The 23,212-nt window shown below is 38.2% G+C and overlaps 1 protein-coding gene across 10 annotated transcripts in view; it reads left to right on the top strand.

Annotated features, from left to right (window-relative positions):
- The window catches only part of NSD1 (nuclear receptor binding SET domain protein 1), a 179,568-nt gene that overhangs the window by 147,870 nt on the left and 8,486 nt on the right, over positions 1-23,212 (top strand). For all 10 annotated transcript variants that reach the window (XM_004371155.1, XM_004371154.2, XM_023726470.1 and 7 more), the window contains 7 exons: positions 3,968-4,124; positions 5,589-5,794; positions 10,254-10,366; positions 14,057-14,326; positions 16,832-16,948; positions 17,670-17,811; positions 21,205-21,311. In XM_004371155.1, the coding sequence (XP_004371212.1) occupies positions 3,968-4,124; positions 5,589-5,794; positions 10,254-10,366; positions 14,057-14,326; positions 16,832-16,948; positions 17,670-17,811; positions 21,205-21,311 (1,112 nt within the window). The remainder of the gene's footprint in view (positions 1-3,967; positions 4,125-5,588; positions 5,795-10,253; positions 10,367-14,056; positions 14,327-16,831; positions 16,949-17,669; positions 17,812-21,204; positions 21,312-23,212) is intronic.

Genomic DNA, 23,212 nt, shown 5'->3' with positions numbered 1-23,212 from the left:
GGCAGGAGAAAGATATGACAGTCTGCTTCCATAAAGATTTACAGTCTTGGAAACCGTATGGGGCAGTTGTATTCTGTACTGTAGGGTTGCTATAAGTTGGATTTGACTCGACAGCTACAGGTTTGGTTCTTTTGGTTATTGGCCGTTTGTTTATCTTCTTTGGTGAAATTATTCAAGTCCTTTGTCCATTTTGTTTGTTTTGTTTTTTTAAAATTGAGTTGTTTGTCTTTTTGTTGCTAAATTGTAGTAGTTCTTTATGTATTCTGGATATTTAAGCCTTTGTCAGATATATGATGCCCAAATATTTTCTCCCATTCTGTAGGTTGTCCCTTCACTTTGTTGGTAGTCCTTTGATGCATAAAAGTTTTCAATTTTGATGAAGTCCAGTTTATCTATTTTGTCTTTCGTTGCTTGTGCTTTTAGTGTCATATCTAAAAAATCCATTGCCAAAAACAAATCCTGAAGATTTGCCCCTGTGTTTTCTTCTAAGAGTTTTATAGTTTTATCTCTCATATTTAGCTCTTTAATCCATTTTTAGTTAATTTAATATGTGGTAAAGGTCCAACTTCATTCTTTTGTATGTGGATATTCAGTTGTCTCAGCACTATTTGTTGTAAAGACTGTTTTTTATTTCCCCCATTGGATGGACTTTGCACCCTTGTTGAAGATAAATTGTCCATACATGGATGGGTTTATTTCTGGACTCTCAGTTCTGCCCCATAGGTCTATGTGTTTATTATGCTGGTACCAGACTGTTTCGATTGCCAAAGCTGTATACGATATTTTTTCCCAAGTAATGCGGGCCTTCTACATTTGTTTGCCAACCGCACCCTCCCCCTGCTTGGTATTTTCATAAGTACACTTTGCTAATGTTCTACAGCAACATGTAAAAAAAAATTGGCATAGTGGTGCTTTGAAAATACCTTGCATGAGGAGGGCATGGTTGGCAAACAAATGTAGAAGTTACGTGTTATTTGGGTAAAAATACAGTAGTATGCTTTGAAATCATGAAATGTGAGTCCTCCTACTTTGTTTTTTTTTTTTTTTTTAAGATTCTTTGCCTATTCAGGGCCGCTTACAAAAGTATGAATTTGTGAACTGGCTTTTTCATTTCTGAAAAGAAAGCTGGTGGAATTTTGGTAAGGAAAACATTGAATCTATAGATCACTTTGGGTAGTACTGACATCTTTAACAATATTAATTAAGTCTCCCAATCCATTAACACAGACTGTCTTTGTATTCATTTATTTAGGTCTTCTTTAATTTCTTTCAGCAGTGTTTTATAGTTTTCAGTGTACAAGTCTTTTACTTTTCTTCGTAATTTATTCCTAGGTGTATTTTATTCTTTTAGATGCTATTGTAAGTGGAATTGTTTTCTTAATTTCCTTTTCAAATTACTCATTGCTTCTGTGTAGAAACCCAACTGATTTTTGTGTGTTGACCTTGTACATTGCAACTTTGTGAATTTATTAGGTCTAGTAACTTCCTTGTGGATTCTCTGGGATTTTCTATATATAGGACCATGTCATCTGCAAGTAGGCATAGTTTTACTTCTTCCTTCCCTATTTGGATACCTTTTATTTCTTTGTCTTGCCTAATTGCTGTGGCTAGAACGTCCAGTACAATATTGAATAGCATTGGCAAGAGTGGGCATCCTTATATTGTTCTTGATTTTAAGGGAAATGTTTTCAGTCTTTCTCCATTGAATGTGATATTGGCTGTGTGTTTTTCATAAACACCCTTTATCAGATTGAGGAATTTCCCTTCTGCTCCTAGTTTGTTGAGTGTTGGATTTTGTCACATGCTTTTTTGGTGTCAATCGAGATGATCATGTGGTTCTTTTCCTTTGTTCTATTAATGTGAGGTATTACATTGATTGATTTTCTAATGTTGAGCTACCCCCTGCATGCCTGGAATAAATCCCACTTGATCATGGTGTATAATCCCTTTAATATGACGTTAGATTTGGTTTGGTAGTATTTTCTTGAAAATTTTTGCATCTGTAGTTGGAAGGGATATCAATCTGTAGTTTTTCTGTGATGTCTTTGGCTTTGGTATTAGGGAAATGCTGTCCTCTTGAGTCAGAAAGTGTTCCCTTCCCTTCTGTTTTTTGGAAGAGTTTAAGAAGGATTGGTGTCACTTCTTCTTTAAATGTTTGGTAGAACTCCCCAGTGAGGTCATACATATGATCCAGAACTTTTTTGTTGTTGGGAAATTTTTGATTACTGATTCAGTCTCTTCACTTGTTATGGGTCTGTTGATATTTTTTCTAGAGTCAGTTTAGGTAGCTTATGTGTTTCTAGGAATTTGTCCATTTCATCTAAGTTATCTAATTTGTTCTTGTATAGTTGTTCATAGTGTTTTTTTATAATCTTTATTTTATAGGGTTGGTTGTGATGTTTACACTTTAATTTCAGATATCAGTTATTTGTATCTCTTTTTTTATTTTGTCTGCCTAGCTAAAGGTTTGTCAATTTTAATGAAATTTTCAAGGAACTAACTTTTGGTTTTGTTGATTTTTCTCTCATGTTTTCGTATTCTCTAATTTTTTAGTACAGTCATGCATTGCTTAACATCTGTGATACATTCTGTGAAACAGGACGTTATGTGATTTGGACGTTTATAGGCAGTCCCTAGGTTATGAATGGCTGACTTACAGACAACTTGTAGTTAAGAAGGGACTACCATAAAAAAAAATTTGAGTTAAATACAATGGTTCATAATAACGAATGCATGTGCTACTTTGTAACGTGCATGAAAACATTCAGTGGTTTGGAAGTGTTTAAGTCTTTTATATGCATAGAAAGGTAGAATATATACTGTGTACTAAGACAGACGTTTGACTAAGCGACACTAAATAAGAACCATATGTACCTGTTCCGACTTACCTATAAATTCATCTTAAAGACTGACTTAGGAACGGATCTTGTTCGTAACCCAAGGACTGCCCGTATACAAGAGATATGAGGTACACATGTTGCGTGAGGGAAGCTGTTGTGTCACTACCCCCAGTTGGTCTGTTATGTCCTGTTCTCCGATAGGGATTTTTGAACTCTTTTATAACCTTATGGAACCACAGAGCTATATGCAGATGGATGTTACCTGAATGGACGTTATGGAGTGCATGACTGTACTTGTGATTTTTTTACACCTATTAAAATGACAGATATTACAGTTATTGCAGATATCTCAAAATAGCATTTGCAAACATTACAACTGCTAAATCTTTTTTATGTATTACCAAGGAAGCACATACAACAGCACATCTCTTGTTTTTTTCTAACATTTTGGTAACTATATTTTAATATAATTGATTTTATTTTGTGTATTAAGTTTATGCATTCATGAACTTCAGTCTGAGAAGGGTCCATAGGTGTCAGGAGAGTACCAAACACAGAATGAATGAAAAATCTCTGCTTTGGGTGGAGAATTAGACACATAAACAAGTGCCCCATGCTAGTTTTTTATTTTTCTCTTCTTTTTGGCAACAAAGTAAAATATGTAAAACTATCTTGATGAAACGGTAGAAAAGTCCTGAAATGTTAGTATCTATAAAAGAGGGAAAGAAGTAATCTTACGGAAACATTTGTGTATGTCTTCTGTGTCAGACACTACTAGGTAATTTATTAGCTACTTTAGTCCTCAAAAAAAAACCTGTGGTTATATTTAGTGTGTTGTCTTTCAGTGAAGGAAGGAAAATGTATAAGTGTGTGTATACACATACATGACTTTTATACTTTTGTATCCACACACTCTCTCTAACCCCTCTACTCTTCTATCCCTGTTGTTCTCAGGAATATTAGAGAAGGAATACTCTTCTAGAAATGTCTTCTGGATAACTAATTAAATGACTAAACCCTTGGCGAGGAGATAAATACATTGGTTAGGAGCTGAACAAAGGAAGTTTCAGCTGGGTCCTTATATGCAGCCTTGTGGTTCTGAGTGCTAGACTTTTTGATTCCCACAGGAGGCAGCCTTCTGTGCTGTGATTCTTGCCCTGCTGCTTTTCATCGTGAATGCCTGAACATTGATATCCCTGAAGGAAACTGGTATTGCAATGACTGTAAGGCAGGCAAAAAGCCACACTACAGGGAGATTGTCTGGGTAAAAGTTGGGCGATACAGGTGAGTAATCATGATGGAGACTGGTACTCCTTCTATTTACCATCCTGTTTCTTGCCATCCCTCAAATGAAGTAGTTTGTTTTCAGTGCTCTCCCTGATTAGGCAAGGTCTTCCCTTGCATTACCCACCCCCCCAATTAATTAATTTTTCCTTATGAAAGAAAAACTAACTTTATATTCATGATTATAGAACTAATACATGTTTAGTGTAGAAAACCATTAAAGAAAACAAATTATGCAAAATCTCACAAGATACAAGAAGGTATATTGTTAATATTTTGGCATATATACTTGCAAATACAGACATGTCAGTACACAATCCTCCAAAGTAATTGGCGTCATAGTTTATACCCAGTGTTGTATCTTGCTTTTTCTTTTTTAAATTATTTTCCTTGAATATGGAGTACACAAAAGAATATTTATAGAATGCATAATTTTAAAGAATAACTAAAAGAACATCTGTGTATGTACTGCCGCATTAAAAATGTAGAGCATCACTGGTACTTTCGAAGCTCCTTCCATGCCCTTGTCTGATTCCATTCTCTCCTGACCCCTAGAAGCAAACAGTGTACTGGATTTTGCATTTATCATTCCTTTACCTTACTATGTAGGTTTACCACATGTATCATCCTGATACATGTAGCACATGCATCCTTTGCCTTGCTGTGTAAGTTTACCTGTTCTGCGTGTTTTAGAACTTTATATAAAGAGATGATAGTTGATATCTTTTTCTGCAAATTGCTTTTTTCATTCAGTGTCATATTCCTGAGAGTCGTTGTAGTTAGTACAATGCTCCAGGTCATTGAGAGTTCACCGTTGTATAGCTGTATAGTTCGTTTATCCATTCTCCTGTTTATGCTATGAGCATTTTGTAAATGTTTCTTGGTGTATATGCAAAGGAACTTCTCTAGGGCATACTCAGGAGTAAAGTAGCTAGGTAGGAGTTTGTAGCTTTAATAACTAATGCCACACTGTCTTCCAGAAGTGGTTATACTAATTTACATGCTTTTTCTTTTGACATTTCTTGGTGTCATTTTTCCATGCCCCTAATAGTTACGGAAAGTTTTATTTTTTCAAGGCCAAATTGTATTTTATTGTATAGTGTACTATATAGTCACTGCTATCGTTCCTGGCCTTTTAGATTGTTTCCAGTTTTTCATTATTATAGGTAATGCTTCAGTGAACATTCTACTTATAAATCTTTGTTTGTATCTCTAATTATTTTCTTTTCATAGATTTCCTGAAATAGAATAACTGAGTCAGAGGGAGTGTGTGCATGTATGTGTGGTGTTATCAGGCTTTTAGTACATTCTACTTGTTTATTCTCTACTTAAATTTTAAGAATGCCCTAGGTTGGACTTCACTATTAACAGACATTGTTATTCCTAATTCTGGTTCGTATGTTATTTTCCTAGTGTCTTGCAGCCTTCTAGAGGTTTTCTTCCTTGTTTTCGCCTTTGTCCTAGGTGGTGGCCAGCTGAGATCTGCCATCCTCGCGCTGTGCCTTCCAACATCGATAAGATGAGACATGATGTGGGGGAGTTCCCTGTACTCTTCTTTGGGTCTAATGACTATCTGTGGACCCACCAGGCCAGAGTCTTCCCCTACATGGAAGGGGATGTTAGCAGCAAGGATAAGATGGGCAAAGGAGTGGATGGGACGTACAAAAAAGGTAACGTTACTCCTTTTGTTTCTCAGGCCAACACAGATGTCTGTTGCTTGAGTGTCTGCGCTGTGTTAGAATTTACATTTACTCCATTTATCAGCTGGGTTCTGTCCTCTGAGGGCAGTATGTGGATGTAGCTACAGATTTTATAAGGAAGTTGACCTACACAACTCATTATTACTATTATTTTTTTATTGTTGTGCTTTAAGTGAAAATTTACAATTCAAGTTAGTCTCTCATACAAAAATTTATACATATATTGATATGTGACCCTGGTTGCTCTCCCTGTACTGTGACAGCACACTCCTCCTTTCCACCCTGGATTTCCCGTGTCCATTCAGCCAGCTCCTGACCCTCTCTGCCTTTTCATCTTGCCCCTGAACAGAAGCTGCCCTTTAGTCTCATGTATCTACTTGAGCTAAGAAGCACACACTCTTCACGAGTATCATTTTATGTCCCATAGTCCAGTCTAATCTTAATGTCTTAAGAGTTGGCCTCGGGAATGGTTTTAGTTTTGGGCCAACAGCCCGGGGGCTGTATCTTCCAGGTTCCATCCAGTCTCAGTCAAACCATTAAGTCTGGTCATTTTACTGGAATTTGAGTTCTGCACCCCACTTGTCTCCTGCTCCATCAGGGACTCTCTGTTGTGTTCCCTGTCAGGGGAGTTATTGGTGGTAGCTGGGCACCATCTAGTTCTTCTGGTTGTAGGCTGATGCAGTCTCTGGTATTGTGGCCCTTTCTGTCTCTTGGGCTAATACTTTCCTTGTATTTTTGGTGTTCTTCATTCTCCTTTACTCCAGGAAGGTTGGGACCAGTTAATGTGTCTTAGATGGCCGGTCACTAGCTTTTAAGACCCCAGATGCTCAAAGTGGGATTCAGAACATTTTCTTAATAAACTTCATTATGCCAGTTGACCTAGATGTCCCCTGAAACCATGGTCCCCTGACCCCGCCCCTGCTGCTCTGTCCCTCGAAGTGTTTGGTTGTATTCAGGAAACTTCTTAGCTTAGGTTTAGTTCAGTTCTGCTGACTTTCCCTGTAGTGTGTGTTGTCCTTCTCTTCACCTAAGATAATTCTTGTCTACTATCTAGCTAGTGAATACTCCTCTCCCTCTCTCCCTACCCTCATAACCATCAAAGAATGTTTTCTTCTGTGTTTAAATCTTTTCTTCAAGAGCTCATTAGTTTTGAGCCCAACCTTTACTAAACTGGAATTTCCATTAGGAAGGGTTTTTGTCTTATCAGTTCTAGTTCTCAGTATCTTATCCAGTACTGGAGTTCTGGAACTTTTTAAGAGAGTCAGCCCTTCACTTTGCTGAACAACGGCTATAATCTCAAACAGAACCACATTTGCCCAAAGGAGTCTTTTATTAGTTTGTTGGGAAGAAATAAAATTCACCAAATATTGTAGGGTAAAATAAGACAGTGAAGGTCAAAGCATAAGTGCTCTGATGCAAAAGAGAGATTTTTGTAAACTGACCTAACATTGAAGACAGTGGGGACAACTGGGGCCCTGAGGGGTTTCTTAGAATCAACGGAACTAGTTTTACCACTTAGCGGCTGGTTGAATCCACTATAACTTGTTGCCGTCAAGTCGATTCCAACTCATAGCGACCCTATAGGACAGAGTAGAACTGCACTGTAGGGTTTCCAGGGAGCGTCTGGTGGAATCAAACTGCCGACCTTTTGGTTAGCAGCCAAGCTCTTAACCATTACACCACCAGGGCTGCAATCCACTATAAGCCTCAATTTTCTCTTACTGTATTACTGGGAAAGGTTACTCTGAGAATTCGGCAAGGTAATAAAAGTGAACCTGCAGGGCACATAGTTGGTATGCCTTCAATTGTAATTACCTTCCTTATTTGGCTGTCCTTTGAAAGGCAATACACCTCTCTTGCTTTTTGAATGTATTTGGATGTTGAGGGGTACTTGTATAAGACTTTGTCTACAGAGTGAGGTGAAAGTGGATTCTAAGCAAGTGGAACGTCTGGGTGGGGAATGGGAGTGATGTCAGTAGGGAACAAGGTTAACAAAAGTTCCAGTTGCCTCAGGTTAATTCACTGGGTGCTCACTTACCTGTGGGCCCTGTGGTTTCTGTGCACAGACCTAGGCTGTCAACACTGGGCTTTGCTGTTCTTGCGCCTCAACCTTGGGCTGGCTCAGTGCTTCTGCCTTCATGGAACCAATGTTTTTGTGGGGAAATCTGACCTAGATACCAGCAGTCAACAACATTCAGTGAGTGTTGTGGCAGAAGTGTGCATGGTATGTACTGCTTTTGGAACAGACCAAGAGGGACCAAACTGGGCTGGGGGCTGAGGTTTGGAAGTCATGTATGACTTATTTTTTTAAGTGATACTTTAAGAATGAGCCATAATAATCCTAGATACCATTTATTGTGTGCCATGCCCTGTTCAAAGTTCATTTTCTGCTTTTAGTCCTTAGAGCAGCCCTATGAAGTAGATACCATTATCCTCATTTTACAAATGAGGAAACTGAGGCACATATAAGTTCAATTACTTACCCAAGATCCCAGTGGCAGTAGGTGATAGAGTAGTGTTTCCAAGCCTGGTAGTTGGGCTCTAGAGCCCATACTCTTTTTTTTTTTTTAATTGTTGTAGTTAAATGAAATTTACATTTCAAGTTAGTCTCCCATACAAAATTTTATACATACATTGTTACGTGACCCTAATTGCTCACCCTATTCTGCGACAGCACGCTCCTCCTTTCCGCTTCTGATTCCCCATGACCATTCAACCTAACCCTCTCTGCCTTCCCCTCTCACCTCTGGACAGAAGCTGCCCCTTTGGTCTCTTGTATCTACTTGACTAAGAGGCGCACACTTCACCAGTGTCACTTTATGGGCCACAGTCCAGTCCAATCCCTGTCTGAAGAGTTGGCCTCGGAAATTGTTTTAGTTCTGGGCTTATAGAGAGTCCAGGGGCCCTGCTTTCCAGGGTACTTCCCGTCTCAGTCAGACCATTAAGTTTGGTCTTCTTACTAGAATTTGAGTTCTGCAACCCATCCTTCTGCTGCTCCATCAGAGACTGTCTGTTGTGTTCCCTGTCAGGACGTTCATTGGTGGTAGCCAAGCACCATCTAGTTCTTCTGGTCTCAGACTGATGAAGTCTCTGGTTTATGTGGCCCATTCTGTCTCTTGGACTAATACTTTCCTTGTGTCTTTGGTGTTCTTTGTTTAGAGCCCATACTCTTAATTGCTACACTGACTGTGAAGAAGGGAAGGTACTTAAAATGTAAAAGACAGCCTGCGTATCCAACATGAATCCAACATGATGAGTTTGAGAACTCTTAAGTATTTAGTATAGTTTGCGGGAACTACTGAGTAATTGGATGAGGGGAGGAGGGTTTTAGGACAATTTAGAAGACTCCATGCACACAACCTCTGCTAGGTGGTGGCCGGGAAATTGAGACAAAGGGATGGATCAGAGAGAAGATGTTCTTTAAAGAATTAATACAGCATCGGAGAGAGCCACAAGAAGGGAAGAGGGAAGAATTGCAGTGCTTGTTAGGATTTTTAACTCGGGTGAGGAACAATGAATTAACATTCTGTTTTAAGTGGATATGATTGAAACTCTTAAGGTTTTGTTTGAATATTCAAATACTGCAGTCTTTTAAGCACTTAAAGTACAGCGCTTAAATGTAAATTAGGTAAGAAGATCTGTGTATCGTTAGAGCTGACCATTGATACTTAGAGAATAACTTAGGAGAAAAGTAAATCAAGTACTCTAGAGAACAGGTCAAGATGGAGAGGAACACTTCAACTTTGAATTTCTTCCAGAGGAGTGAGCGTATTACTCGGGGCACCTAGGAAAGAGAATCTTTCTGGAAGCCAAGACTCTAATCTTTGCAGAAGGAGCCCTGTTAGCACAGTGGTTAAGTGTTCAGCTGCTAACTGAAAGGTTGGCAGTTCTGCGGGAGAAAGACCTGGCCATCTGCTTCCCTAAAGATTACAGCAAAGAAAATCCTATGTGGCAGTTCTGCTCCATCACATGGGGTCACTATGAGTTGGAATTGACTTGACAGCACATCTTTACAAAAGCAGATCACTAGGCCTTTCTTCTGTGCAGCCACTGGGTGGTTCAAACCGCAAGCCTTTAGGTTAGCAGCTGATTGCAAACTACTTGCACCATCAGGTTCCTTCTAGTTGTTATTAGACAATTATATATGTGGGCATTTTCAGGTCATTTAGCTGGTTTTTTTCTCTGAAATTGGTACTCTGTATTATGTCATTTAGTGATCGATTATGTTTTGTCTTAGTGCTTTATCTGAATATCCCGGGAATTATAACCTGCTTGAAACATTAATTATATATACTTGTTAGTTTTTCATATAGTGTTTATTGATTTTTGTCTAAAACATAAATTTTACCCATGTTAAAAGAGGGGGATGGGCCCAATAAACAGCTCCACCCACAGGTTTTTAGGTGACTTGTGCTGTGTGTTTTCTTAGCTCTTCAGGAAGCTGCAGCAAGGTTTGAGGAGTTAAAGGCCCAAAAGGAGCTAAGACAGCTGCAGGAAGACCGTAAGAATGACAAGAAGCCACCGCCTTACAAACATATAAAGGTGAGAGAAGGCCCCAGGAGACTCCATCACCGGGGGAGACACTGTACACCTTGCCCTCTTCCCACTTTATTCATGATGAAATTTGACGTACAAGCACAGATGCTTTTAGGCAGAGATGTGAGTTTAAAAGAAGATCAGAAAAAAGTACCAGAGGACCATTGCTGGCACATTGCATGCACTTTAAAAATCAGTGGTGCTTTGATACGGTCTTTTTTCTTCTGCTTGGAAAGTCTTCACATGCAAGTTCTGTTCATTTCTAAGAGCCATGAAGAAAAATGATAAATGACCCTGAGTTAGTTTGAATAATACACATGGTTAGTCTTCTTGATAATGACTAATATTAAGATATATTAGGTAATTATGGCTAGCGTTCCCAAGGACATTAGAATTAATGTGAGGTGTGCAAGCTTTATTCACCCTTAGTCCTTCTGGTAAAATAGTCATCACCATTTCTTATCATTCATTTTTATGAATGATCTACAGAAGTAAAGGTAAAGAGATAGTGAAGAACAACTTTACTGGAAATTTTAATAAATATTTATTTAAACTACTTTTTACAAATCTCTTTTTACCAAATTTTGGTGCTCAAACATCATAAAATGTGAAAGAATGCTATTAGCAAAGTGAAATGGCCCAGGTTCTTGTTGCAAAATAGTGTGTGATGACATCCTTCCTAGGTGAGAATACTGTATTTTCTTTTTGTCCTTAGAAATACTTTGTTCACTCATCGATTTTTGAGTTACATAAAATTAATCTAGGATATAGTCATCTGAAATCTTGTGTCTGAAATTTCACTTAGAGATCAATTTCACCACCATCTGTGTTTAAGTGTGTCCCAAATATTGCATGGGGCATACTTAAACTAAAAAACTATCTGAAATTCAGATTTAAGTGGGTGTCCTGGATTTTCATTTGCTAAATGTGACAACTCTAGTAAAAGCAGACAAGAAAGATGATATCTCCAGTCTTTTATACTTTCTTGAAAGATGATGCATTACTTTGGGCAGTGCAGTAAGAAAACTAAAGTGCAACTACTTTTCTGATTATTGCACCATGTGATTCCGTCATTCTTCCTTTTTCATTTTAAGATTTTTAAACAAGAGTTTGGAATAATTGATGAGTAATAATGGAAATTGATGAGATAGTAAAATGCTATGAGATACAGGAAAAGTCAGAACACTAAATTCCCGTAATATCTCTTAGGTTTTATTAAATGGGCCTATATGGTACTTACAAGATAGAATGAGTTTTATTTATTTATTTATTTTATTTGATAAGTTTTCTTCTTCCCCTTTGGAAGACCTCTAAAAAAGAATAAAAGTCATGAAATACCAAACCTTATAAATAGTTAAAACTGCTGAAAAAGAAAAGAGTCTCAAAACCTAAAATTGAGTCTCGTGGATTCTGGTGTTAAATGGAATTACTGTGCCTGGAGACATAACAGTGAAGTGTAGTTATTCATCAGAAAAAGAAAAGTATTCCTTTTCACACATTCGTAGGTGTCAGACAACAGCAGGTTAGGCCTTCAGAGTAGCACATCAACCATATTGAGCCTGGCTATTGAGAGAGCAACTTCCTGTGAGTGATCTAATCACAGAATTTAAAAGCCAGTTTCTTTCCTCCATCTTTTTAAATTTTTTTTAAACAAATATAATTCCAGGAAGAGATCTAGAGCAAAGGTTGGCAAACTATAGTCCTTGGGCCAAATCTGGCCTGCTGCGTGTTTATGCAAGGCCCATGAGCCAAGGATGGTTGTTACATTTTTTAATGGTTGTGAGGGGAAAAAATGAAAGAAACAAGAATATTTTGTGACAAAAAAATTGTATGAAATCAAAACTTTAGTGTCCATAAATAAAGTTTTATTGGGGAACACAGCCATTCTCATTTGCTTACATATTTTCTGTGGCTGCTTTCACACTACAATGGCAGAGTTGAGAACATGCCACAGGGAGACCGTATGGCCCGCAAAGCCTGAAATATTTACTGTCTGGCCCTTCAGAGAAGTTTTCTGTGTGATTGTCTATATGATTGTTCTTATCTAACCATGTGATTTTGCTTCACGGTGTATTAGGTGAGAAACTTATTTGGGATTAATCACAGGTTAGCTCAGATATCAAGAAAGAATGATTAAAACATACATTTATAGAGAGAGGAGGAGTAGAATGAAACTTTTTTAGGGAGTAGGGAACAAAGATATTCACCTGAGACAGGAGGTAAGTGTTCAGGTGCCCTGTTTAATAGGACCTATAGTCTTGGGTGATTGAGCTCAGCTGTAGTATTTTTACGTCCTCTATAGAATATACCTTACTCAGTAAGTTTGTGGCTTATAGTTGCTTGTTGTGAGAGTATTCCTCCATTAACAAGAAGTTGACAGTTTTCACTAGTATTTTGAAGAATCGGAAGGATACCTGGCAATGAGGCTTATGTCCTCTTAAGTTGTTATAGAGAAATTATTTGAAGACAGTATATTTCCACAGACAGGTTGTAGATTTTATAATATTGTTGAAGACTAGGAGGCAAACAATAAAATGCTAGAAATGAAAACATTTGAGAATTTAGAGGTTGGAAATAAATTTTTAACTGATCGTAGAGATTTTAGATTGACTGGAATTAGAAATCTAGAATAGTGATGTGACAGAAGCAATTATAAGGGACGTTAAAAGAAAAGAAAAAAGAACTTAATTATAATAATAGCTAGCATGTTTAAGAAGCTGCCATCTGCTAGGCTTTGTATTGGACCATTTATATATATTTCCTATTTTCATAACAGTCTTGCAAGGTAAATCGTGCAATAATTTATCAAAATCACACAATCCCTGAATAGTCAAGTTTTATGTTGGCCTGTGTATTTGAAGACTCACAGTTTGCCTATTCCCACTTGAATAACATGAAGTAGGAGGGACTTCTTTCTCATAGTACACAAATCCATCTCTATTGTGGAATATCTATTCTTTTTCTCAGCAGTTTTGCTACTATTTGTAAAAACTTTATCCTATGTTTATAGCTTGGGTGTCAGAGCAGCTATCTGTTTTTAACACCCCAGATTTTCACTGTAGTTTTCAGCACTTGTGTTGCTAGTTGCTATCAAGTTAATTCTGTCTCATGGCAACCCCATGTGTGCATAGTAAAACTTCTCCATAGGATTTTCAAGGCTGTGACCTTTCAGAAACAGATTGCCAGGCCCGTCTCCCAAAGCGCCTCTGGGTGGGTTTGAGCTGCCAGCCTTTCAGCTAATAGTCAAGCACTTAACTGTTTATGTATGAGTGATGTTGTTATAGTCTATTAAAAAGATTTCAAATTATATTAGTAAATACTAAAATATATCCTTACATATAGGAATTCAAATTACTCAAGTTTTCATGCCAACAATTTCCAACTTTCAAGAATGGTGCAAGTTTTAATATAGCAGCTGCAGTGGCACTACCATGTGGCAATAATAGAAACTCAGTTTACAACTCACTTGGCCTATCAGCTTTGAAATTATTTTTTTTTAAATGAATTTAAAAATTTTTTCTGTGATTCACATTCTGTCTATCAAATGAGGCTTTGTTTTTATATCAGACTACCAAAATCTTGATAGTTCAAAATCATATAAGATGTGGTATGTAACTTCAAGAAAAAGGAGTCTGCCTTTTACATGTCCTGAGTGGTCTTTTGTTGACTTGTCTGGTGTATGTGCTTCTTCTCTAGGTGAATCGTCCTATTGGCAGGGTCCAGATCTTCACTGCAGATTTGTCTGAAATTCCCCGTTGCAACTGTAAAGCTACTGATGAGAACCCCTGTGGGATAGACTCCGAGTGCATCAACCGCATGCTGCTTTATGAGTGCCATCCTACAGTATGTCCTGCCGGGGGGCGCTGCCAAAACCAGTGCTTCACCAAGCGTCAGTATCCAGAGGTTGAAATTTTCCGCACGTTACAGAGGGGCTGGGGCCTCCGAACAAAAACAGATATTAAAAAGGTGAGGGAAACTTCTCTTGGTTACTAGGATTTTTTTGTTCTTTGCAGTTGTTTAACATGATTAATTATTCTTGATGCATGTGAGAAAATCCACCACAGAGGGAAATAAAATAGATTTGGGATTAGCATTATTGTGTCTGATCATGTCCTTCCTGAGTTTGGAAGCTTCAGAGTGGATGGTCTCCTCTGTTTCTAAAGTTCTTAATATTTATCATATTCACTATGTATGAGGATTTAAAAAAAAAAAGGGAAATTCATAGAGATACTATACAGGGGAAGATTATCCAATAGCACTATGCTTACCTTGCTGACCAGATAATCTGTAGTGTACATTTTCACATTTTTTCACCACATCAGAGGACTGTACTTCTAGATGTGGCTGGCATCTGTCTCTCTCCCAACCCCACAGCACCTTCCTACAGAAACAAAGCTGCTTTTCAAATTCACAGTCCCTGACATGGCTGGATGACCCAGTAAACAAGGTAAACACAGGCTTACTTACTAATCTGTAGTGAACAATTTCACATGTAGTGAACAAAGTCAAAGATGTGGTGAAACCAATGTGAAATTGTTCACTCTAGATGATGTGGTAAGCACAGTAAGCAGTGTCCTTACCTTACCTGTTGACTATCTGCCCCTGATGTTATGTCCTTATTTGCTCTTCTGTGAAAATCCTGGAACTGGTAGGATAATGAGCTCATGATAAACAGGTGTTAATCACCTGTTAATAAAGTGAAATCTGATTTTAATGGCAAAAAATTAGGTTTGTGTTCATGGAGCGTGAAGGAGAAGAGGGTTAGGCCTTCTCTAATAAAAGTGTGGTAACATCTTCAACTTGAAATTTGGAAGGACCTGTAAGATGCTATAAATTGGCAATATTGTATACTTTCTGTGTAAAATAAATCATATTTGGCATTATAGTAACAATAAACCTCACTCCTGTTATATTTTCTCGAGTTTTATTGACTGGTTTGTTTGAGTTTCATATTGAACAGTTCCATTGTTTTTAGGAAAGGCAGTGAATATGGTTTGTTCTCTTAGTCATTTGCTAAGTAGTTACTATATATTTACTATGAGCCAGACATAGTGCCAGGGATGCAGCAGTCAGTACAAGAGATATGGTCCATTCTTTCATAAAGTTTACATTCTAGAGGAGAGAGACAGACGTCGAACAAGTAATTACCCAATGTGAAAGCACAAAGTGCTTTGGAAGCATGTGGCAAAGGGACTGAAACTAGTTTGTCTCTGAAGATATTGTAAGTTGAGACTTGAAAGATGAGTAGTTGTTGGCTCAGGCAAGGCAAAAGCATTGCAGGTAGAGGGATTGCATGTTGAAAGCCAGTGTGACTGTAGTGTAGTGCGTAAGAAGGACAGTGCGGGGAGGCAGGGCAAGCTCCAAGGACGAAGAACACAGTTCAAGGAAACTGACTTTCAGGCTCCTGGGCTGGTAAAGGGATCAACTGTTCTTATCTCCATTTTAATGGAGCCTTAAGTTTGCTTGCTAATCTTCCATTCTAATTGATCGTCAGTGTCCAGTGTATCCTAATCTTTCTGGTGGTGGGAGTGGGAAGGTGAATTTTATTGTCAGATAGTTGGGGCATCATATTTAATGTTTCTGAATAAACCTTTCTTTCTTTTTTGTTAATTGTTGTGCTTTAAGTGAAAGTTTACAATTCAAGTTAGTCTCTCATACAAAAATTTATACATTGTTATGTGACCCTACTTGATCTCCCTGTACTGTGACAGCATACTTCTCCCTTCCACCCCGGATTTCCGGTGTCCATTCAACCAGCTCCTGACCCTCTCTGCCTTCTCATCTCGTCTCTGGACAGGAGCTGCCCGTTCAGTCTCACGTATCTACTTGAGCCTAAGAAGCACACTCTTCACGAGTATCATCTTACGTCCCATAGTCCTGTCTAGTCTTTGTCTGAAGAGTTGGTCTCAAGAATGGTTTTAGTTTTAGGCTGACAGAGAGCCCAGGAGCCGTGTCTTCTGGGGTCCCTCCAGTCTCAATCAAACCGTTAAGTCTGGTCTTTTTACTAGAACTTGAGTTCTGCACCCTACTTTTCTCCGGCTCCAACAGGGACTTTCTGTTGTGTTCCCTGTCAGGGCGGTCATTGGTGGTAGCCGGGCACCATCTAGTTCTTCTGGTCTCAGGCTGATGCAGTTTCTGGTTTATGTGGCCCTTTCTGTCTCTTGGGCTAATATTTCCCTTGTGTCTTTGGTGTTCTTCATTCTCCTTTACTCCAGATGGATTGGGACCAACCGATGCATCTTAAATGGCTGCTTACTGGCTTCTAAGACCCCAGACACCACTCACCAAAGTGGGATGCAGAGCATTTTCTTAATAAACTTTGTGAATAAACCTTTCTTTAACTGACTAATTACATGCACATAAGTTGCTTTGGAGAATCTGATATTTTCATGAATTAAAAAAAAAAAAAAGATGTACATGTAAACACAGTTGCACTTTTTTGCCTTTAACTCGAGCTGTTTCTTGTTCTAGGGTGAATTTGTGAATGAGTATGTGGGTGAGCTAATAGATGAAGAAGAGTGCAGAGCTCGAATTCGTTATGCCCAAGAACATGATATCACTAATTTCTATATGCTCACCCTAGACAAAGTAAGTAATGGAAGGTGTGCCAATTATAGGAATTTTCTGAAGAGTTTAATTTTATTGATGCCTAGGATTATATTTGGGACTTATTCCTAATTTTAGCATCCTAGTGTGTTTATTTTCTGTGTATCTGAGATTTCCTCTTTGTATCTGAATATTAGATTCCACTAGCCTTTTTTTCTCCCTCTTCTGCTAGTGTTTATAACAGAACCCTTTTCTGATGTATGACTTTGTTAACATTTATCAAGTTGTACACTTAAGAATAGTGAGGTCCCCGCCTCCAGATATTCTGATTCACTTGGTCTGAGATGGCCCTGAGCATCAGTATTTAAATCTCCTTAGGTGATTTCTAAGGTGCAGCCGAGGTTGAGAACTCTAATTACAAGGATGGGACAAGCTGCTGCTTCTAGGGCAGTGGTTTGTAAACATTCGCATACATCAGAATCACATGGTCGGCTTATTATACCACACATCACTGGGCCTTACCCCAGAGTTTCTGCTTCAGTATATCTGGAATGAAACCTAAGAATTTGCATTTCTAACAAGTTCCCAGATGGTGACGCTGCTGCTGGTCCAATGACCGCACTTGGAGAACTACCTCTAGGGGATTCAAATTTAACAGAGGAACTCTAGCTTTTATTGTAGAGCATAGTCTTAATTCTTAATTTTAATCAACAATAGCAGAGATCTCAGGAAATCTGATGATTATCTTTTCTTGGAATTCTAGGACCGTATCATTGATGCTGGTCCCAAAGGAAACTATGCTCGGTTCATGAATCATTGCTGCCAGCCCAACTGTGAAACACAAAAGTGGTCTGTGAATGGAGATACCCGTGTTGGCCTTTTTGCCCTGAGTGACATCAAAGCAGGTAAGAATCAATTAAGGATGTTATGCAAAATCTGGAGCTGAATAAACTGAACCTCAGGTTTTGTCATTTAAAAATCCCATATGTCCTATACTCCAAAATGAGGTATGCAAATTTCTGAGGATACATAAAGATTTTCCAGGTGGTATTTGGGCATGGATGGTTTTGAGGGAATAAATTTCTAGATTTTTCACTTTTGTATCAACTCTCCAGAAATTGGCCTGCCTTAAGAAGCACCAGATCGCCAGGTCTCCTTTGTCACCTTCCTTTTCAGTTGCCCTTCTCCCACTTTGCAGACCAAAGACTCAACTCTGACTCATTCAAATCTTCTTATGGGCTACAGGCCCTCATCTCTCGGGCACCAGAGAACCTGACATTTGGAGAACGCACAGGTTCTTTTGTGGCCTGCCTGTGTCTCTAAGAATTAGAATGCAGCAGTGAGGTGGTTGTAACCAGGACAAGCATTAAGATGTTTATTTGAATTGAAAGTCTGATATAATTGTGTGATTGACAGCAGAGTTATTTTTCATATATTGAAAGAGCTAACTAAATGTGTAGTTTTCAATGTTTTGATGAATATTTTAAGCATCTATGCATATGATACCCTCTATGATTTTCAAAATATTTAAACTTCTCTAAAGTTTGCAGATGTTGAAATGCACAAGTAATTTTTCAAAATTAATTTTTTTTTGTTGACACTAGCAAAACTTTTGAAGATCTCTGTCCTGTAGTCAAACTGAGATGGGTCTGGCCTCGGTAGTTTATAATTGGTAATAGTATAGTTCAGTTACTTACTGTTGAAGCAGAAATCCTATATGAGTTCTTTGCCCAGTCAGAATTGTTAACCTCAGCAAGCATTGTTGTTGTTAGTTGCCATGGGGTCAGCTCCGATTCGTGGCATCCTTATATATAATAGAAAAAAATGTTGCCCACTCCTTTGCCTAGTCAAGATAAAACAATTAAAGAGCAATTTGGTCAGTTCTTGGTGTGTTGTTTGTTTTGTTTTGTTTTTTCATCTGTGGGACTCCTTTCCCCTGCTCAAGTTTCTTTTTCCTACCATTTTAATATACTCCCTGGAAGTCTGTTAGGCTTTTCAGATTTTAAAGATTCTAACAATTTAGAGATATTAAAAATTGTACCACTATTTCCTTTCTCCTGTTTTGCATTTTCTTCATCTAAAGTATGAAGTTACCAGCATTTGAGCAATCACTGTGCACTGCTGGCCTAGGTGACATTGATTCTGAAAATGACAAATTGTATCAAGGTTTTGGGATGGATGGCTTGAGAGTGAATTGGATAGGTTTCTGTTTTGTAATAGGACTTATCACATAAAAGCTATAAAATCACGTTAAAAAAAGCTACTTACCATGTGAATTCTATAAAAGCTACAGTTTATCAGGTGACAGACACTGTCCCAAGCAGTTATCTCATTTAACTCCTGCAAAAGTGCTATAAAGTAGGTAGTATTATGTTATTTGGATTCTTAGATTTGGCACCTCTGTTCTTTTCTCTAAGAGCCCTGGGGGCACGATGGTTGGAACCCACCAGCTGCTCCATGGGAGAAAGATGTGGCAGTCTGCTTCCATAAAGATTTACAGCCTTGGAAACCCTATTGGGACAGTTCTACTCTGTCCTTTAGGGTAGCTATGAGTCCGAATTGACAACAGTGGGTTTTATTGTTCTTTTCTCCATTTTTCTAATTACCTCTATGGAGTGAGGGGCACTTTTCCTCTTTGTTGACTACTTAAATGTTACTCATTCATATGACTTCAATTCTTTTTTCTCTCCTGACCCGCTTCAGTGCCACAATGTTAAGTCCCAGGCAGAGTGCCTGCAGAAGCTGAAGCCTTGACAGCCTGCTCTCCTCCTTATTCATCCAACTTCCTGTGCTCTTCATGCATCTGTCGCTTACTGTCTCTCATGTGTGCCATGCTCACTCCTCATTTATCTCTTTTTCAGTGCCCTTTGCCATCCCCAGTCACTGCAGAACACTCAAGGATTACTGCATATTGTATTCTTTTCTAGAATGGGATCAGGCACTCCTTTATGAACACTAATGCTTTCTGATGAAGCCCTTGTGTGTTTATATTTGCATAGTAGATGGTCAGTGAGTAGCAAGTTATGCCAAGTATCCTGCTATCTTGTATTTGTGTATACAGTGGAGTTGCATTATAAACATATCAAATTTACAAAAATTCAGTTATATTCTCAGAAAAAAAATCTTTAATAGAGAAAAGAATAATGTGAGTAGAGTGCCCACTACAGCTGTTACCTTGGTCTGTCTTGCTTCCTGGATATGCCTCACAGTGTGAGCCTCTCCACCCAGCAGCAAATGATTCTACTGTTCATACAACATGACCCTTAAATACTAGCCAGCTACTTTATATTTTTCTAAACCGAATCAAGAAATAATGATCTATTTCCAATATTGGATGAAAAACTATAATTAGTATTATTGATAGATAGACATTCATGTCCGTCTGCAATGGGAAATCATCCTAAGATTTGACAGTTTGGACCGTGAATGATTTGACACTTTATACATCAGCTATAAGCCATTACCCCCACCCAGAGGTAGCCTCTGTATATACATGTAAAATTCTTGTGTCTTTTAGGCCTTCCCTTCCCATGTTGATTTTGCATGGTTTGAGTGTGAATGTTTTTGTGTTTTATTTGCTCTCACAGTGTTGATGAATTGTAGTTTTGACAGGAAGGAGACATTTTGTACCTTAAATTTATACATCTCTTTTTAAACTTTACAGATTACTTCTGCATGTATTATGGCGTATTTTCTCAGTAGGCTTGCAAGATTGGCAGAGCAGACATTTATTTCTCCATTTTAAAAATGGGCTACTCAGGACTCAAGGACGTTAAATGTCCTGACCAAGATCACCCAGCTAGGTTTCAGTATAATTCGGAAGTGAAGCCAGGACTGACATCTGGCCCAGAGCTATTCTTACTCTACTGAGATGCTTCTCCCTTGGGTGCTGCCAGGGAAGATGTGCTCACCTTGGCACAGACTTACAGGTTTTCTTCATACTTGCAACCCAGTGCCTGGCAGCTCAATGTATACAATAAGTTTTTGCAGTCTTTTATTTTTTGTAGTGAATTAATATATTTTGAATCTGAATTAGAAAATTAAAAACAACTTGGTAATTAGCACCTCTGTAGTAAAAGTTATTTTAAATACTACTTGTTAAATCATTTAAATTTTTCTATTATTAAATATGTATTAGCTGATTAATAGTTTTTCAGGATTGGAGTTAACAAATCCTCTTTTTTTAATCCTCATTTTAAATTTAATATATTCTCTTCGAAGTCAGTATCCTTTGCGATTATTACAAAAATAATGTAATTAAAGCCATGGACATTAACATTTTCATGCTTTTTATGCAGGCACAGAACTTACGTTTAACTACAACCTAGAATGTCTTGGGAATGGAAAGACCGTTTGCAAATGTGGAGCCCCAAACTGCAGTGGCTTCCTGGGTGTAAGACCAAAGGTACCATCCTTCCAAACTTCTGCTTGGGAATACTGGTGCAGTCCTCCCCTCAGTACCAGTGTCAGGGCTAGGTCTTCATCTTTAGAAGACGTATCTTTGAAATAATGACATTGAATAGGTGTTAATAGGGCCATTGGCAGTTAAGCATTCACGTGATCAGTTTGGTTACACAAGTGAAGATCTTTGGGTATTTTTTAAGTGTTTTGAGCAATTTTATTTTAATTGGTGATAGCCTTCAAGCTGAAAAAGCTGTAAAGTAAAAATAGGAATCTCTGTTACTTCCCTCCTTATTGGTTGCAGCTCATCTCACTCACGTCTCCCGATAAGCTACTCAGGTGTTTGGTTTATCTGTCTCTTTCTCTTTTACAGAAGAGAAGAATACCAAAAAATCTGCAGTTGAATTTAAGATTCTAAATGTAGTATAACACTGCAGTTGAAAATAAGACCCTTATTCTCACTATTGTAACACAGTACAGACATTACTGTATCTAACTTTGTTTTTGTATGTGCACTTTAACCAAATTGTAATTCTATAACTATTAAGAATCATTTATAAGTCTATATCCTGCTTTGCTTCAATATTATAACAATTCGTCCTTGCCGTTACATAGTCTTTTTTTATCTGTCGTTTTTAGTGACTGTTTAATTTTCCATTTAATGAATGAGACCATAATAGATAAACATCAGATGATTCCAGATTTCTCTATCATAAGTAACAGCACACTGAAAAACTGAAGTTTAATTTTGATGCAAAGTAGACTGCTCAGTGACCCCAACTGGGTATTTCCCAGTATGCTTTTTTGATTATGAAGCTCAACACTAAGAACTTCAGAAGGCAAACTGGCATAGAAGCCAATAAGAAAAGAGAATTACTCATTTTAAGCAATACCACTTGAAGATGAAGAACTTGCACTAAGGAAACTTAGAGGACAGTGAGTTTCTGTTAATGAAGGAGGAACAGTTTAGAAAAGGAGGTTGAGAATGGTTGCACAGCTTGAATGTAATCAGTGTCCCCAAATTGTACATGTAGAAATTCATTGGTGTATGTTCTGCTGTATATATTCTCAACAACAAAAATAAATTTTAAAAAGAACATGCACTTTTCTATCTTCTCAAATAAGAAAAACCCACCCAAACCCCCTGCCGTCAAGTAGATTATGACTCATAGCAACCCTGTAGGACAAGAGTAGAACTGCCCTCATAGGGTTTCCAAGGCTGTAAATCCTTACGGAAGCAGACTGCCACATCTTTCTCCTGCAGAGTGGCTGGTGGGTTTGAACTGCTAACCTTTTGGTTAGCAGCCGAGCGCTTAACTACTGTGCCACCAGAGCTCCTTTAAATAAGTAAAGTTGTCTTTAATTATATTGTATTGGGTTTTGTTTGTTTGATTAGTTAAATGATATTGTTCCCAGCTGACTTTTTTTCCTGTAAATTAAAAGTAGTTAACAGTGCTGAGTGTGCTAGGGAGGGTTAGTTTTGCCTCCTTGAAGTCTTTATAGGGCAGCATTTCACACATGAATCAGTGAGAGAGACGCTGGAGCAGTTTAGAAATGAGAGATCGCTGTGGGCTAGGAGTAACATTGGCCTCTTAGAATAAAAGAAACCATAATTAAGCCTTGGCGATTGGTCCTGGATGTTCCTAGGCTAAGAGGAATAATGTGATGAAAGCCACAGGGTTTAGTGACCAAGCGTGGGCTGCAGAGAACATGCAGGAAGCCTGCTGGTTGTACTAGGGGCTATCCTGGGGAGTGGTGGACATTAATCTAATTTGACTTAGATAAGGTACAGAGTTTTGCTGAGGGCAAGGACCATGAATTAGTCTTCTAGTTTTCCCAACAAGTGGCTCAGAGTAAGTGCTCAGTAAAGGTTTGTTGAATAAATTAAGAAATGTGCATGTACCC

The sequence above is a fragment of the Trichechus manatus genome, unplaced genomic scaffold, assembly GCF_000243295.1.
Source record: "Trichechus manatus latirostris isolate Lorelei unplaced genomic scaffold, TriManLat1.0 scaffold00011, whole genome shotgun sequence".
Taxonomy (NCBI): domain Eukaryota; kingdom Metazoa; phylum Chordata; class Mammalia; order Sirenia; family Trichechidae; genus Trichechus; species Trichechus manatus.
The sequence above is the reverse complement of the archived record's forward strand: the minus strand, read 5'-3'. Positions and strand labels throughout refer to the sequence as shown.